Raw genomic sequence first — 17,120 nt, forward strand, 5'->3', positions numbered from 1 at the left:
GGAGCTGGAGGGCTGTTTGTTCTGGCTGGCGGCGAGGTCATGGGACAGGAGCCGTGTGGAGGCCGGCGGTGCTGGCAGCAAGGTGCCCTGGCCACCCGGGGAGCAGGTGTCCCAGCGTGACCCGGGCACGCCGGCGGCGGGAGGCAGGATGCCTGGAGTTCCCGTCCTGCCTGGCCCCGGCTCAACGGGACTTGGCGCCAGGAGCAGGGGGATGGCTGCTGAGAGCAACTGGCAGTGCCTCGGCCCAGCTCGGCTTCTCAGCTGTGTGGGAGTAGGGGCTGGCTTGCAGTACATCCCCTTTTCTTCCCCACTTTTCCCAGATGTGGTGATGGAGGCAGGAAGCATATGGTCTCGATGGCACCCACAGGAGCATGGCTCACTGCCCCTCCTGTGTCTTCCACCTCTGCTCCCATGTTCCCTCCAGAGAGCAGCAGGAAAGGTCCCAGCTCTGCCCAGGCAGGAGGCTTGCGGGCAGCTCACACCAGCCCTGCATCTCCTGGGATGGCTCTGACAGGGCCGAGGATGGGTCAGTGCTGGGGTTTTACTGGGAGCACCTTTAAGGTCTCATTGAGTCCCAGCCCCTGGAATGCTTGCTGCAGGAGCTTGGGTGAAAGGCCGGAGCTTAGCCTGGGGTGAGTGTGCTGTGTGGGAGGCAGTGCCATGGCATGGCAGCTCACAGCTGCCGGAGTGTAGGTGGCAGCCAGCTGCAGTTTATGGCATCCTGGGCTTCACCCCCTTGCCTCTGCCTGTGCCTCAGCCCCATGGCAGCTGCCTTCACACAATGACCCAGAGCAGAGCCTGCCAGGTTCTTGTGCTCACCTGGGCATGTGGGATGCTGCCCTCATCCTCACCTGTCTGCCTTGCCCTGAGCATCAACTCCTTCCCCCCCCCCAGCACCACATTTCCCATTGGTGAACAAGGCTTCTCAGGAAAAGTCTTTTGGAGACTGCAGCTCCCCAGCAAATTTTGGGATATATCTCCCTCTCTCAGGGATGTGCAACAGAGGGACAAATCCTGGTGTGACCCGAGTGTTTGGCAGAAACGATCCCTCACTCATAGTCCCAGGGAGACAGTGCAGCCAGGTTGAGCACTGGCATCTGTGGCTGCTTTGAGTGAGGAAGCATGGCTGTGCTTCCTTGGCAGAGAAGCCATGGGAGAGCTGCACAACCTTCAGCTGGAAGCCTGGGTACCACATAGCTGTTGCCAGGAGCAGGAGGAACCCTTTCCCCATCCCCAGACAGGACCTGCTCATGCCAGCACGCCAGTAAACCTCTCTGGGACACAGAGTGGGGGATTTAGACCCACAGCATTTCACCCACAAACCGGCCCCATTTCTCAGGGGGCACCTGGAGAGAGGACTCATGGTTTATTTTGTGCTTTGCACCCTGTTAAAGCCAATGTGAGCTTCTGCCCTGCATGTGCACAGGCAGCCCCCAGCCACAGGCAAGGGGCCGTGTCCGTGCAGCCCCCTGGCTCCTCTCACACCAAATCCAGCAGCTGGCAGGGTAAAAAATGAGGAGTCTATATTTAGATGCAGTGTCTGGAGAAGCATCACGACGTTGCCAGTGGGTTTTACTATGCAGCACAGGCAGGTTTCCCCACTCCTCCAGCTTGATGCCACCTTTGCAGAAAAGCTCATCAAGGACCTCCAGCACCAGCTGGAGAAACACCCCAAACAAAATCTGACACCTGTGACAAGATCTTGGCACCCACCAAGGGATGGGTAGAGCAGAGCATCCCAGGGAGCCTTGGAAGGAGCTGGCTCAGGGCCTGTTTAGTTTTGCAAAGGCCTTATTTTTTTGCCCAGAAGTTTGTAGCAAAGAAACATGTTGGAGGGCTGAAGCCACCTCTCGTGCCACTGCAGCCTGGTGTCAGCTCCCTCTCCCGGCGCTGCTGCCGGTGCCGCTGGCCCGGCCTCTGCTGTGTGTGCTGGGCTGGCTAATTACTCTCTGTCTTCCAACGAGCTGTACAAAGGCTGCCTCTGCAGCACTTCTCCCTCCCCACATTCCACCTGGGCTCCCTGGGTCAAACACCATCCGTGGCAGGAGCCTCACAGCCCTGCTGCGGGTGAAAGGCTGCTTCATCCCTCTTTGTCCCATGTTTCAGTGCAGTAGCAGCTATTGCCTCACGGAGCTGCTAATCCATACAGTGCCTAAACCTCTGGCAGCAGCCTGGCTGCCCTGGCTGTGCCACTGGAGCTGCTGGCAGCAGCCCTGGGTGGGTAGGGAACATTTCCTTGCCGGAGCCAGGGCTGCCAGGCCTCCAGTGACTCAACTGGCAGCATATGAAGTTACCCGGAATCTGTGTTGAAATTTAAGGAGAGGCTGAAGTGTTGTGCAAAGGACACAGAGCCCTGCACAGAGCTGAGCTGTGGGTTTCCTGCTGTCCCAGAGTTTGAGGCTGGTACTGGCTGGGAAAGAGTGAGATTTGCATGAAGATGCTTGGTGCTCGGAACTAGGTTTTTCCCCCATTTTGCAACACGTTGGAGGATTTTTGGAGCAGATGCTCTCTATGTGCTGGCTCCTCTTCCCTCTTAGCCTGGGGAGAGTTTCTACAGGGGAAGTCAGACACTGAGCTGTTGCCATGAGATGTGAGTGTGGCTGAGCCAGCTGTGACAGACATGGTCACCAGCTTTGCCAGGGGCCTCGTTTGTGGCTCTCAGCAGCTTGGCTGTTTTTTCTTACACCCTCCCAAATTTTGATTGCAGCAAGTCTCAGCGAGCGGTTTGCTTGGGTTCCTGCATCCCACCAAGGCTGCAGACAGAGTGGGCAATGCCAACACAGACACAGTGCTGGACAAAACTCACCAGCAACAGGGCAAACAGCCCCTTTCCCCGGCTCTGCTGCACCCTGGGGCTCGCACAGCCCCAGCTCCGCTCTCCCGGCCGAGCGCGATGGGTGTTGTGTGGATGTGAGCTGCGCGTAGACAACCTTTCCTCTGATTGCCCATGGTGCACGTTGTGCTGGGACACGTGAGGACACCTCAAGGACTTTGAAACCCGCTGACGGGGCTGGTTCACAGCTGTGCTGCGGGAAACCAGTGTGTGGAGCTGAGGGACAGTGAGCCCCTGCACCTGCCCCTACCGCCCGGCCACCCCAGCGTGACCAGCGTGGCGATGGAGGCATCCACGGCAGCCTGGGCAGCTGCCCGCAGGCTACTGGCAGCCGTTTGAGGAGGAGGAGGAGGAGGAGGAGGAGGAGGAGGAGGAGGAAGGCACCTGACTGCCAGGCAGCAGTCCAACTAGTTGAAACAGCTCACCGTTGCAGTTCACGGAACTGATGCGGCTTGGCCGGGCTTGGGGATGCATGGATCTGCCTGGCCACACACGCTTGGAGCAGAGAGTGCTGGCGGGAGAGGCCGAGGCCTTTGCTTGCTGCAGCCCCTGCCTGCCGTGCCTGTGCTGCCAGAGGCTCAGAGGCGCAGGGCTGGCGGGTTCAGCTCCAGCAGCAGTGGGAAGGTGCAAGGCCAGCCTTTGCCATGGGCTCAGCCTGCGGGGCAGGAGCCTCACGAGGCTTCCCCGCCATGGGCCTTGCTGCCCTGCCTCCCCGCCAGACACATCGCGCTCCCCTACAAGGTGACATTGGACGCTCTGCCCAAGGACACCTGAGCACACTTCCACATGGCAGCCCTTGATGTGTGGGGTGAAGGCAGCTGAGACGGATGGGAGGGCATCTATGGAGTGGGGAGATGGACAGTGTAAATGGAGGAGCAGAGGGGCCAGTAACTGGAGCTGTTCACATGACTGGGGAGCCACTGCAAGGTGCACGGACCATTCATTGTGTGTGAAGGTGACACACCAAGCAGACACCTTAACCCCTTTGAGCCCTGCACGGGGGTTTGGGTATTTTGGATACATGGCACTGCCAGGGCAGATGTGGCCTCCCGCATGCCTGAGAGGACCCTCGGCTCTGATGCTCCTGACCCAGAAGTACATGCAGGATCGGGCCAGCTTCTGGGCATCAAGCTGTCAGATCCAGATTTCAGGTCTGAATTTCAGGCCAGCATACCCTGGGGTCTCTGGCTTTACGTTGATCCCTGGATTAGCTGGGATCAAAAACGGGGGGCACAAGTCTTGGGAGCAGGCAAGCTCAGGGCAGTGTTGCGAGGGAGCTGGCACAGGACACAGAATGAGTAAATAGCTCTGATTTAAGCATAAGAAGTCATAGTTGTGGGCTTCACCTCCACTGGTTTGAGGAGTGGAGCGGGGGGGTCCCAGCCCTGGGAGAGCCCAAGCCCGCCTGGGCCTGCAGCTCCCGCGCCCCGCCGGAGCCTGTTGGGATGGGGTTTGGGGAGGGGAAAGGTGTGGTCCCTCACGGGGCAGGGGGGCAATTTAGAACAGCGAGAAGCTTTGTGTCTGTGGGTGATCACCTGGGTTTGCATGTGGGCCTGGAGGAGCATTTTGCCCACAGAGGGATTTTTCTATCTGGAGATCTTGGAGCGATTTCTTTTTTGGGTGAGTCAGTTGTTTGCCGAGGGGAAGGGAAAAGCGCCTGTTCCCCACACCGGGGAAAGCTCAGAGGAGCAGCTGGGTTGGCAGCACTGGCTCCGGGCTATAGCTCCTAGAAATGCTCCCTGCAGAGCCAAAAAGCAAGGACAGAGCCTCAGCCCCGGGTCACCCACCACTTCCCGAGACCCCAGCAGTGCCCTAGTCCGGGCACGGGCATGGCAAAGCCTTGTGCCGGTTAGTGTAGCACCGGGAGATCCCTGGGCCAAACAGGTTGTGCCTGTGAAAGTGCAGCAGGGCTGGCAGCACCTGCCTGGCAGCCCCAGAGGTGCTGCTCAGGGGTCACTCCTGCACCAGCCACCTCGGGAGCTGTGTACATAGCACGTGGTCACGGGACCTGCTGTAACCTGCTCTCGTTTCACCTTCTGCATGCCTCAGTTTCTCCACTGCAATAACTGGCATAGTACCAGTAATCTTGACCAGTTAATACTGATGGTTTCCTAGCACTGACGATGCCCACCTGGAAAACACCCAGCTGTTCAGCATCCCCCTTCCCAGCCAGGTTTTTTACATGGTTTGAGTCACTGAGGGGATGATGCAGCTGTGCCTGCCCACCAGTGCCTTGGCCCCCCCACTGCCTCCTCCAAGGCTTTCCCAGGGAGCGTGGGCTGGCAGCAGAGCCGGAGCAGAGCCAAGTGGTGACTGCACTGGGTGGGGATGCATCTCGTCCATCCAGGAGAGAAAATGGGCAATAATTTAATCAGGGAGGCCGCGGTGCCCAGCTGATGGGCCCAGCTGCAGTAGGGAGAGGAGGAAGCCCCTGATTCAGGAGAAAGGGGGTGGGGACTCTTCTCCCTTCTCTCGCAGGGAGCCCTAATGCTGGGGAACAGTGAGTTTCAGGCAGCATGGCCACGCCGTGGGGCGCCAGGGCAGCAGACAGGAGCTGGTGTGTGCAGCACTACCTGCTGCCCTGCGCAGGGGGATGCAGCAAGGAGTGGCTAGCAGTGCCAGGGAGAGAGGGCTGTCAGGGCTCGCGCTTCCACCCCCACTGCAATACCGGCCCTGACATGCATGGACAGGCCTGGTGGGAGGGTACAGACACACCTGAGCAGTTTTGCCCTCCCTATAGTGGTTTTCATCCTTTGAGGCCTTACTCCAGCTGAAAACTTCACTTTTCATGTGTGAGCTGGGCACAGTGGGGGCTCCCCCCAAGCCCCCCGGCAGGAGAGCCAGCATGGCATGGCACCAGAGCATGCCTGTGGCACCAGAACGTGCCTGTGACGGCAGAGCGTCGGGGGTGGGCTTGCGGGGAGGTCAGGCTAATGCGGGAAGATCCTCCTTGTGCCTTCTTAACCCCAGCTTGAACCTTCCCCGTCTCCTGCCTCGTCCTGATTAGCTTTGCTGCCAGTGGCGCGGGCAGCACCAAACCATGTGGGGCACCTCAGGCCTGGAAGGCCTCTGCTTCTCTCTAAGCTTTGGTACAAGACCTGCAGGCAGGCAGGAGATAATGCTTTCCTCCTCCCGTGCCTGCCACCTCCCTGGCAGAGTAACTGGGAGTGCTCCCAGCAGAGGACCGGCTACCCAGACGCTCCCTACTCTGCATGGGAGCATCACTGAGGTCCAGAAAGGCATCTGTGGCTTGCAGAGGTCAGGAGCATCCTGCAGATGGTGGCCACAGACCTGGCAGAGGGGTGACACCGGTGGGTATAAAGGGGCACGATTTGTGAAGCTTTACTCTCAGCTCCTGTTTCATGGCTGTGGATCTGCTGACACAAGAGTGCCAGAATGCACCAGGAAACACAGCTGCCTCATTGAGCGTGGCAGAGCCAGGCTGCCTGCTGAGCTGCTGCACCCCATCAGCTGCCACCCAGAAAGCCCTGTGTTTGGAGAGGTGGGTATTTCAGTGATAACAGTTCACGCAAGCTGGCCTCCCCTTCCCTGCCATTTCACAGCCTCAAGGCAGCAGCTCCAGAGCTGTTGACCCCATGGGGCGAGTGGCTCCAGTGCAACTGAGAGCCTGCCCCCTGCATGCTCGCTCCCCCCCCCTCTGGCCCTGGCCTCCAAAACCCTCCTGGCTTTGCCATGTTGTCTGTGACAGGCCCTGGGTGTAGTTCATGGATTCCCAGGACTGCAGGCTGTGGCTCCTGGCAAAGCCAAGGAGAACTTTCCAAGCACAGCACTGCGGAAGATCCTGAGGCCGTGGCTGCGGGCAGGGAGCAGGGCTGAGGCTGAGCTCTCCTGGGCACCTCTGGAGCTGGAGTGGGAACCCAATGTGGCACGACATGGTGATGTTTACCACTGTCTCTGTGGGCAGCAGCTCTGCTTTTCTCCTTGTGCTACTGCAGGCACACTTGTAGTGTGGGGGGCTGGAGAGACAGTCACTCATTGTCTCCTTTGCGTGCTTGCAGCCAGCTGAGAGGGGTGAAGAGCTTCAGGTGCCATGGCAAACTCTCTGGAGCCAGGCTGCTGTTAGCTGTCAAGGGCTGTGCCATGGGAAGACATTTGCAACATCCTGCAGGCAGAAAGGGCCTTATGGAGCCTTGTCAGTCTGTGAGCTGGTGACCAAACCTCCAAAGGGGCTGGTTGGCAGGGCAGGGCAGGGGCAGGGCAGCTCCTCCTCCAGTGCCCACAGCCACCCTGACCCCAGGCAGCCTCTGTGCTGGAGTCCCTCAGCCCACAGCCGTCATGTGGCTGCAGCTGCTGGGACATCGGAAGAGGAAGATCTGAAAATAATTGCCCCTTCATGTTTTCCTTTCAAAAGGAGGGAGTTGCCATCGTGGGGAATTTTTCTGACCAGCAGAGCTGGCTAATAGTCAGCTCCTTGGTGAGTCAGGCACTTGCCCCCTCCCACAGTGTGTCCTGGCTCCCCTGTGCCGCCAGCCTGGCTGGAGCTTGAAGGCAGCCCCATTCCCTGGGGGCTCCCCAGCCTCTGTCATGGGGCCACAGCAGTTCCTGATGCTTCCAGCTGTGGATCTGCCAGTAGAAGTGGTACCAAGAGTTTCCAGGTCTTAATGCAGCCACTTGGCCTCAGCTACAGTCCCTTCTGCTCCTGGTCTCTCTGGGCATCCTCTGCCTCTCGAGGCTGCAGAGCTTTGTGCCACCTCGTGCTCCGTCCTTGCCCTGCACCTCTCTGTGTTGAGGTGAGCATTGTGCTGGAGCACAACTGCCTGCCCCTGCCCCTGCCTCTTCCCCTGGGGAGGGGATGGCATGGCAGGGCTGGAGAGCAGAGCTGATGGAACACTGCAGTTCCTACTGTGCTTTTGTACCCAGCTCAGCACGTGCCAGTTGCTGTCTGTTGGTTCTGCCTTTGGTTTTGTGGCAGATAACAGGGAATTTCTTAGAAGCCACCACCAGGGTTCAGGGCCAGGCCCATGCCCTGCCCTGCTGATGCCATCGAGCATGATGCGGTTCATGACCAGGGCCAGGCTGGCAGCAGCCGCCGGCACGTGCAGGTGTGGGGATGCTGCTCGCGGCTGTGCAGAAATCGGTGGGTGCTGAGTGATGTTTGCCAGGCAGGCTGCTGGGCAGCTTTGGCACAGGATGCTGCTGTTTGACTTGAGGGGTGCAGGGTAAGAGACATGCTGCATGGACCCGAGCACGGCAGACCGTATCCCCGGGACATCAGTGGCAGCAGCCGGCACGGCGCTTGGCAGCAGCCACAGTCGGCAGGTGCTATTTCCATTAGCCAGTGTTGAGAGAAGCATCTTGATTTGGGAACAGCCTGTTCCCCACCAAGTCTGCCTGCTGCCCCATTCCTTGCATGGGGCGCAATAGCCATTGCTCTCCCTGTCTGCCCTTGCCAGGTGCTCGTGCCTGTGCTGGTGCCTTGAGCTCTGTGGCAGGACCCTGGCTCTGCCGTGGCACTGACGGGTCTTGCAGCCCTGGGCTGACTCGTCCTGGAGCTCAGGCAGACATCAAGTAGTTTGGACCCTAAATAGTATGAACATGCAGCTCAGTAACCTGTGATATACTTTGCTGCTGCCCTTCTTCCTAAACCCGACACACCTTTGTTTGAAATGTTCTAGCAGAGCGTTGTTTATTCAGGGCATTATTGCCAGTATCTCAGGCTCCTTGTTTCTGTCCTGTGACTCAAGGATAGTTTAGTGCAATTTCTGCCATCTTTCCTCCATATCAAAGATATCCTGGCAAGTCTGTGTTTATTGTTTGCAGTTAATGTTTAATATTTCCTATTGCTGGCATCTCATGGTTGATCTTAATTACACTCTTCTAATGTAAGACAAAAGCGAGCGAGACCGCCTTCGTGCTCTGGCTGTGGCCCAGAGCCTGGCACCGAGCACCCCTCGTCCTGCTGGTGCCTGTCCCCCCTCCCCATGGCCGCCCTGTGCCTCAGGGGCTGTGTGGGGAGGGCATGGGCTGCCCCACACGTGTTGGTGCAGGGTGTCCGGTGTGGGGCCTGGCACTGCACCGCGGCTCCCACGCGCCACGGCAACACAGGCGAGCAGCAGTTGGTTTTGAGCAGCTCGGGTGGAAGAAAAGATCAACCTGCTGTTTGTCTTGTCCAGGCTTTAAATTCTAGTGCTGGGTTTTAACTCTTGCTGGCTGGGCTGAGTCGTTAGATTAGTGGGAATTAAAAGAAACCTCTGAAAATCAGCAGAGTGCAGCGGGCACCATGCCCCGCCGCCAGCAGGACAGCGAGGCCTTGCACGCCCCTGTGCAGGCCTGGGAGCCTGGGCACTCCTGTGCCCCTTCTGCTCCCAAACTGCTCAGCCTGCTGCTGCTCAGCACTGCCTGTGCAGCCCTCGTGCCTCCCTTTACCGTGGCACAGTGCGGTGTTTGCAGGCAAGGTCCTGAGAAGGGACTGCTCACCCCGCTATAAATATCGGGGGTGGTGAGGGGCAGCCGGGCCAAGGCACAACCCGACACCAATGCTCTCTCATTCACAGTGACATTTTGTCAAATGCCAGTGGGGAGTGGGTTTGCTTATCTGCTGGCACACACTTCAGTGACCTTCACAGCTCTGGCCAGGTGCCTCCTTGCTGTATTTACACTTATTTATAGCTCTCTCCTCCATCCTCACCTCTGCCCTCCTCACTGGTACTGGAGGGGGGCTGCCTGCCCCACATGGGTCCCTCTGGGCTGAGAGGAGACTGATGTGTCCTTGGGGAAGCTAAGGGGCTGGCAGCACCCAGCTGTGCCCCAGTCCTGGGCGCTGGTGGCCTGACTGTGTGGGGACTGCATCCCCTGAGTGGGAGCCGTGCGGATATCAACATGACAGACTTTGGTCCCAGTGTGGGTCGTGGTGGCTGCTTTCCCATCGCCTCCCTGCCCCGGTGCTGAGGCAGCTCCAGGAGGGTGCTGGGGGTCTGCAGACCCCCATGTCTGCCTGCCTGAGCAGCGAGCGAGGCAGGCAGCCGTGCCCACCGGCAAGCCCGGGGAGTTGCTCGTCCCGGTGGTGTCCAGCTCTCCGCACGGCTGTAATCCTAATGTCAAGCAGTCTGTGATTACGGATTTCCCTGATAAGCCTGGACGGCTCTCTCCAAAACCCCTGCCCAAGGATTTTCTTTCCTTTTCAGAGACAAGCCTGAGGTGAGGGTGAGGAGGGGAAAACCCCCTGTCTGGCCATGAACGTGGGCACCGGGAGCTGGCGCTGCCCGTGCCGCCGAGGGAGGGCTGGCGGGAGCCAGCACTTTGTGTTCTCGGCATTTCCCACCTTCTGCTGGTTTGGGTCCCAGCCTAAACGCCTCTGGCTAATTTGGGGCTCCTGTCTCCAGCCTGTGTGGATGTATATTTATCCCTTAATGCTTTGGATAGGCACTCAGCTGCGGGGAGGGAGGAGGCTCTGCGCAGGGCTGAGTCACCGCTTGGGCTCCTCAGCAGGGAGGTGGGCTGCCTGCCTCTGGCCAGTTCCTTCAGCCCCTCGGAGGAGCTGCTGCTTTCCTTCCTTTTTTCGGTACAGCAAAGTGACATGTGAGCGACAAGGCGATTGCAAAGCATCCTGGCGCTGCCTATGCAGGCGGCAGTGGAAATCCAGCCTCCCAGGCTTAGCCAGGATTAGGTTCCTGCGAAGGCTGCACCCGTCCAGCAGCGCTTTCACGCCGGCACCCTTCAGAAGCTGAAACTTTTGCAGCCTCAGTAAGCAGAAGCACAATGCGTGTGCCATCACCTGCCGCGCTCGGAGCCTCGCTGCGGAATACTTGGCCACAACTTCAAGGGGCTGCGTTCAGGAGCTTTGCAGATAAGGGAAATTTCTACCGGTGCTGTTGTCAGGGATTTGATAGAGGAGAGAACCTGCAGGTCTCTTCGTCACGGTCACTGCCCTGTCCCCAACCCCTCAGAGCCAGCCAAGCGCTGCAGGCAGTGAACAGCTGAGCTGTCTTGCTTGCCCTGGTTTCGTTGCCATTCCCTGGCAGCAGGGCTGCGGTTCCTCCAAGACTGTGTCTGGAGGCGGCATTGCCCCTTTGCCTCTTCCCCAGGCTTGCCGCGGGGAAGGCAAAACCCCAAAGCATCTGCATTTGCCTGAAGGCTGCTGAACTCGGGCGGCAGGTGCCTGTTTTCAGGCTGACAGGCAGGAGGGCCATGTGCTGCCTGCTCCCTGGACGAGCTGGCTGCACGCACGTGGAGCCAAGCTCTGTGCTGGATCAGCTCACTGGGTACGGCTGCCCTTGGAGCCAGCAGACTGGCCCCAGACACCCTCTCCAACCCCACTCACTGGGGGGATTTAGTCTGAGGAGGCCAAGTTCACAGTAAAAAAGAGGAAAACATTTCCTGTCTTGTTAATCCAATATTGGAATTAGAGCTGGATTTAGAGAGGAACCTCATGTCTCTGCACAGATAAGACTTCACCTGTCCTATATCAGAGATAATACTGCTCCAGAGCAGGAGAAAGACCTGAAAAGGGCAATGGCCCACCTGGGGTCCCCATGCCATCGAGAGCCAGTGCTGAGCTATGCTCAGTGAGCACCCTTGGATGTGGCTCTGGCCAGCGGCTGCCTTCCCTCTGCTGCAGATCCAGCCCAGAACACATGCTAGAGGTTCTTGCCCACATCAGCTCTCCCTTATGATTGGGCAGAGGGATGGAGCCGACCCCCATGCCAGCTCCCTGTCCTGCTCTGCCCTGCCACTGCCTGGGGAAGGGCAAAGATCAGAGCTTTGCAAAGGGACAGGCAGTTGGAGCAGCAAGTGCCCTGGTGGGTGCAGTCCCCAGAGCTCTCAGGAGCTCTTCTGTTCGCAGCCCTGGGAGACAAAGGGATGCTGCCCAAGGAGCCATCAGAACCTCTCAGACTGATCTGCTTGTGTGGGGTTAGCAAAAGAAGGCATAGTGCAGGCTGAGGGGAAGCAGCCCCTCCTCATACACAGTGCTTAGGGAGAAGCCCCGCAGGTGCTTGTCTGGAGACAGGTGAACCTGCTTCTGCAGGGGCGGTGGACTAAATGATCTCTAAAAGGTCCCTTCCAACCCCTACCATGCTGATTCTATGATTCTATGATTTGGGTGCAGCCGAGGTTCTCCAGAGGGGAGAGCTGGTGAGGTAACCTCTGAACGTCCTTGAGTGCTGGTTTGGAGATGGTCCCTTGTGCTTTCTTGCTCTTACCAGCTCCGCCGTGGTGGACACAGCTGGCGGGCCTGGCAGTGGGACAGTGCAGCTGCAGTGGGCACAGGACCCCCATCCCTGGGCACACACAGCACGGCTGCTGCTGTGCCCCACCAGCCTCAGCAAAGGCATGCAACAGGCACAAAACCCCAGTGTGACAGCCTCCTGGGGCAGCCCCTGTTCCTACCATTGAAGTTATAAACCTCTCACTGTGGGCAAAGGCTGGCTGAGCTCACCAATAAATGAACAAAAACGTTAATCCTCTGTCTTCCCAGCAAGCAAAACCTCTGCAGAGGCAAAGCTCCTTGCAGCACACAAGCGAGAGTCAGCTGCCTCTTTGTCCTGCGATTGCAACTGCATTTCTGCATGGGCTGAGGTCAGAGTTGGTCCATGCTTTAAAGAACATTGAGGAGGATGTCTCTGAATGGAGGCTGCTCCCCGAAATGCCCTCCACGTTCAGCTTTGGCCTTCAGGTGCAGCTGCTCGTGTGGTGTTGCTGCAGGGTGCTCCTGCTGGAGGGGATGCTCAGGCTTGGGCTCCTGCTACCCTAAAGGATGTAGGCATGTGGCACAGAGGCACTGACGTAGCTGCCTGAGCATCCTTCTTCCCCAGAGCAGGGTGTCATTGGCCCTGTCAGTACCAGCTGCCAGCAGCTTTCAGGTTGCAGCCACGCTGCAGCACGCATGGGCCAGGTGTCTGGGCTGGAGGATGCCTCCAAATCTTTGAGCATGTCTCCACGGGTGTTTGCTGGCTGCACACCAAGAACCCATGGCTGATCTTCCTTCAAACTCCCGAGTAAAATTAGAACAAAAGTTCACTCCTCTCCCAAGGCAGCAGGAAATGCAAAGGGTGGGAAAAGGGAAAGTCACAGCAGATGAGGTCCAGTGCCCTCAGGCAGCCTCCCCATCGCTGCTGCCACCCCTATGGCCAGTCCAGAGGGGTTCTGCTCTCAGTGCTCAGTGCTGGGTTAGCGGTGCTTGGCGGGATGCATTCCCTCCAGAGACTCAAGCCCTTGGTAGCTAGGCTGCTTAAATGACCCTTTCTAGCAGAGGGGCTGGCTGGAGCCGTGGCTTCGGGCTGGGATACCCTGCCGGGTGCCTGCGTGGGCAGCCACTCTGAGCAAAGGCTTTCCCCACTTTTTGCGAGGAGGAGAGGGATGGACACAAGCAGAGCTGAGTTTTTGGGCACTCCTGTTCTAGCCAGGAACCTGGGAGCATCTGCTACCAACCACTGCCTCAGGATGGCTGCATGCAGCGTGGCAGTGCCGGGACACTCTTGCCTCTGGGATGCCCAGAGAGGGCAGCTCAGCAGCATTAGATTGCAGCAGTTTATTTTTACCCGTCCCTGTTGCCAATGGGGACATGTCACATCTGTGGAGTTGATCAAAAGACATCCCGAGCACTGGTGTCAGCTGCTCCTTGTGATCTCAGCACCAGGATCTTTTCCCTTGTGGCATATCAAAAGGAGCAGGAGAATTTGACTGCTTTGCTATTTTTAATGGGCCGCACACACGCACACACTGAGACACACGTATATATATATGTATGTATGGCTTTTCTAAAAATAAAAGCCTTTGCCTGTGTTCCCATGGGAAGATTTGGAGAGAAGGGGGAGCCAAAGTTGTTGTGAGACTTTTTCTGGAGCAAGCGCAGGAGTGGAGGCAGGAAAGCAGGGACAAGCCACAGCAGGTAAGGGACACATCTGAAAGGCCAAAGAAGGTCTGATCCCAGATAGCTCGGGATGCCCTCTGAGCAAAGGGGCAGGAGAGCTGGGGAAAGGTGATGTGTGTGTCCCCCAGAGCTGGCAGTGATGACAGGGACCCTTGGGTGCCTACATGCTCTCTGACCCCCTGGGGAACAAAGGTTTTTGTAGGGCAAGTTTGAAGAGCCCCAGCTTTGAGGCGTCCATGAGGGGTATCGAGATCCTGGAGCCATTCAGGGGTCTGTACAGATGTAGTTGGTGGCACTACACTCATGGGTATCTACCTGACATCCCTCCCGCCGGCTCAGGGTGGAGGGAGGCTGCTGGGCACAGCATCCCCTGGCACAGGGCAGCCCTGAGCTTTGCCTGTGCCTGTGGCACTGGGCAGCCTCAGCAGCTGCCCACAGCCCTCAGCCTCGCTGCAGCCATGAGCACGGCCAGGCTGCCAGTCTGTAGCCAAGGCATGGCATGTGAACCTGCTCTCTCCTACCCCTGCTGCCTCCTCCAAACCCTTCGCCCTTTCTTCCAGTGCCCCAGGGAAGAAAGAAGGTGAAAAATACAAAATGGGAGTGGGTGGGGTGTGTGCACACAGGAGAGTCAAAGGAGACCATTCTGGGGCCCTTCAGGAGGGGAGGCCCTCACGTTCTCCTGCCCCTGCAGCCTCTCTCACGTGCTTCCATGTTTGCCTGCTCCAAAATCCATTTGCTCTGTAAATAAACTTGCTTCTCTCCTCACCAGAAACTCCCCTTGGGCAGCCAATACCAGGAGGAGTCACACCAGACCTTTCCTCTCCCTCTGTGTTTGAACCTGGGCGTCAGGAGCCGGACCAAGCAGGGCCCAGGGCTTGGTGCAGGCTGTGCCATGCTGGTGCCAGCCCCAGCCCTCGCTCTTGCTGGGGGTGGGTGCAGCCATGGAGCCCGACAGGAACGGGGCAGGTCCCAGCTCCTGTCTGTGGTTTAGTGGAGGCTTTTGGCTCAGTTCTTAGAGCTCGCATTGCCCCGTGTGCACCCGGACACTGATTTGTTTCCATGCTGTTCTCGTCCTGCGTGGGCAGTGCAGGGATCAGGGTCCATGTTGCCTTGGGACGTGCAGGACATGCAGCTTCCCCAGAGGGACTGTCCCCACGTGGTCCAGTGCTGTGTGATGGGGACAGGGATGGGGACTGGCTATGGAGCAGCCATGGTGGCTGGGCATGAGGCTGCCCATGGAGCCTGGCTCTGTCTGTTGCTGTCTCGTGTGTGCCCAAGTCTCTTGCTTCACTGTGTTGCCGCTGAGCCCCAGGGCAGCTGGTTAACCTTGGATGTCACCCTTAGGACACTGAAGCATTGGAGTGTGCCCAGAGGTGGGCAACAAAGCTGGTGAAGGGTCTGGAGCACAAGTCTGATGAGGAGCAGCTGAGGGAACTGGGGGTGTTTATCCTGGAGGAGTGGAGGCTGAGGGGAGACACGATCACTCTCTAAAACTCCCTGACGGGAGGCTGCAGTGAAATGGGAGTGGGTCTTTTCTTCTAAGTAATGAGTGGTGGGACAAGAGGAAATGGCCTCAAGTTGTGCCAGGGGAGGCTTACATTGGATATTGGGAGGAACTTTTCCCCTGAGAGGGTTGTTAGACACTGTTCCAGGCTGCCCAGGGAGGTGGGAGAGTTCCCATCTCCGGAGATATTTAAAAGCTGTGTAGCTGAGGTGCTGAGGGACGTGAGTTAGTGGTGGGCTGGGCAGCATGAAGGCAGGGGTTGGACTTGATTTTAAGGGTCTTTTCCAACCAAAACGATTCTATGAAGGCAGGAACAGCTTTGGTTTCCCCTAAGAGCACTGGCAGCTGCTTTGCCAGGGCCCAGGTAGCTGTGCTGAGCCTCAGCTCCTGCTCACAGGGGCAGATGGGGCTCTTCTCACTCAGGTGCTGCTGTTTCACAGAACGGAGGGGTGGTGGCAGGTGTGGGTGGTGGGGAGTTGCTGTCTCTCTCTGCCTGCCATGGCAGCAGGCTCACTCCCTTTCTCTTCTCCCCTCAGTACGAGGTGTCTGGCGAGGAGCACCTCTACTCTGACTTCCCTGAGATTGACCTGTCTCAGCTGGACGCCAGTGACTTTGACTCTGCCGGCTGCTTCAACGAGCTGCACTGGGGCGGGGAGCACTCGGAGACTGACTCCAGCCAGTACAGCACCGACGACCCCGAGCTCTTCCAGGTACCCTTATCCTGGCACAGGGGACCCGAGGATGGGGGCAGGGGAAGGGGAGGGAGGAAGAAGGGGACATGTACAACTATTAGTAGCTCCTCCCCGGCTGATTAGTGCCCCATTAATTTGTGTGCTGGCTCTAAATGGGACAAATGGCTAAGGAGGAGTGGGTGAGCAGACAGGAGCTGCTGAGCCAGCTCTCCTGTGGTGGATTATTAAAAGGGAATCACAGCTGAGGTGCAGCACATCTCATTTGATTCCCAGGATGGAATCTCCTGAGCAGCACCCCGGCCCTTACCCCCTTGGACAAGGAGATTGTTATCCACTGGTGCTTGCTAGTCACCAGCTCTGGGCTGTGTTTTGGAAGGGACGAGGAGTTGTATTTAAACAAGGGAAAAAAAGAAAAGAAGGCCCAATATTTTCTAACCTGGCTGTAATAACAACCCTCTGGCTTTTATGCTGTGTTTGGAAAATGGTCCAGTCCAGCTGAGGGACCTTCATCACGAGATGCATATTTTCCGCTGAACTTCCTGGGGAAAAGATAAACAGAAACGAAATGCAAAAGACAGGCCCACTAGGAGCAGTGGAGTATGATGAAATGTATCGCATTGAACTTGTATGCACAGCAGTCTCGTGCCAGTAACAGGAGGAAAAGAAATGGAGCCAAAATTGGAGTATCCTGCTGCCTTTCCCTGGAGCCTGCTTTAGTAACTGCGAGTGACGTTAGGGCAGGGAACAAAAGAGATTTCATTTTCTAACAAGGTGACAGAAGCACAGGAGGCTGTGTGCAGTCAGCACTCCTCCTTACAAGCCTGAATTTACTCCTAGGCTAATTTTATGGCTGATGGTAGCCTGCTTCTCTTTGGGCATGGCTTACATTTGGAATATGGTGGAGGAGGGCTGAAAAGAAGGAACTCCTGGCTGACTTTAGCCATTCCTCAGCTTCTGCATCCTCTTCTGGGCTTTTGCAGTCTGGGAGGGGACTCGTAGGGCTATGTGGGACTGGGAGGGCTGGAGGTGCATTGGTCTAGGTGAAGCCCAGATGGAAAGTGGGGACCAAGGGGTCGGAATGATGGGCAGGGAGGAAGCAGGAGCAGCCCACAGCCCCTCCTGGCCCAGCACAGCCCCAGACACTCACAAATCTCCCCTCAGCATCTCCATGTCATGCTGTTCACTGAAAAGAAGCAGATGACAAGAGCTGTACTATAAGGGGGTAGTGCTGTTGATGGGGTCACTTGCAGAGCACTGGGT

General features: G+C 57.8%; 1 protein-coding gene across 1 annotated transcript in view; it reads left to right on the top strand.

The window, feature by feature from the left end:
• PPARGC1B (PPARG coactivator 1 beta) overlaps positions 1-17,120 on the top strand; it is a 50,567-nt gene that overhangs the window by 17,883 nt on the left and 15,564 nt on the right. The window contains exon 2 of the mRNA XM_062002902.1: positions 15,705-15,878. Within this exon, the coding sequence (XP_061858886.1) occupies positions 15,705-15,878 (174 nt within the window). The remainder of the gene's footprint in view (positions 1-15,704; positions 15,879-17,120) is intronic.

This window comes from Colius striatus, chromosome 9, assembly GCF_028858725.1.
Source record: "Colius striatus isolate bColStr4 chromosome 9, bColStr4.1.hap1, whole genome shotgun sequence".
NCBI classification, from domain to species: Eukaryota; Metazoa; Chordata; class Aves; order Coliiformes; family Coliidae; genus Colius; species Colius striatus.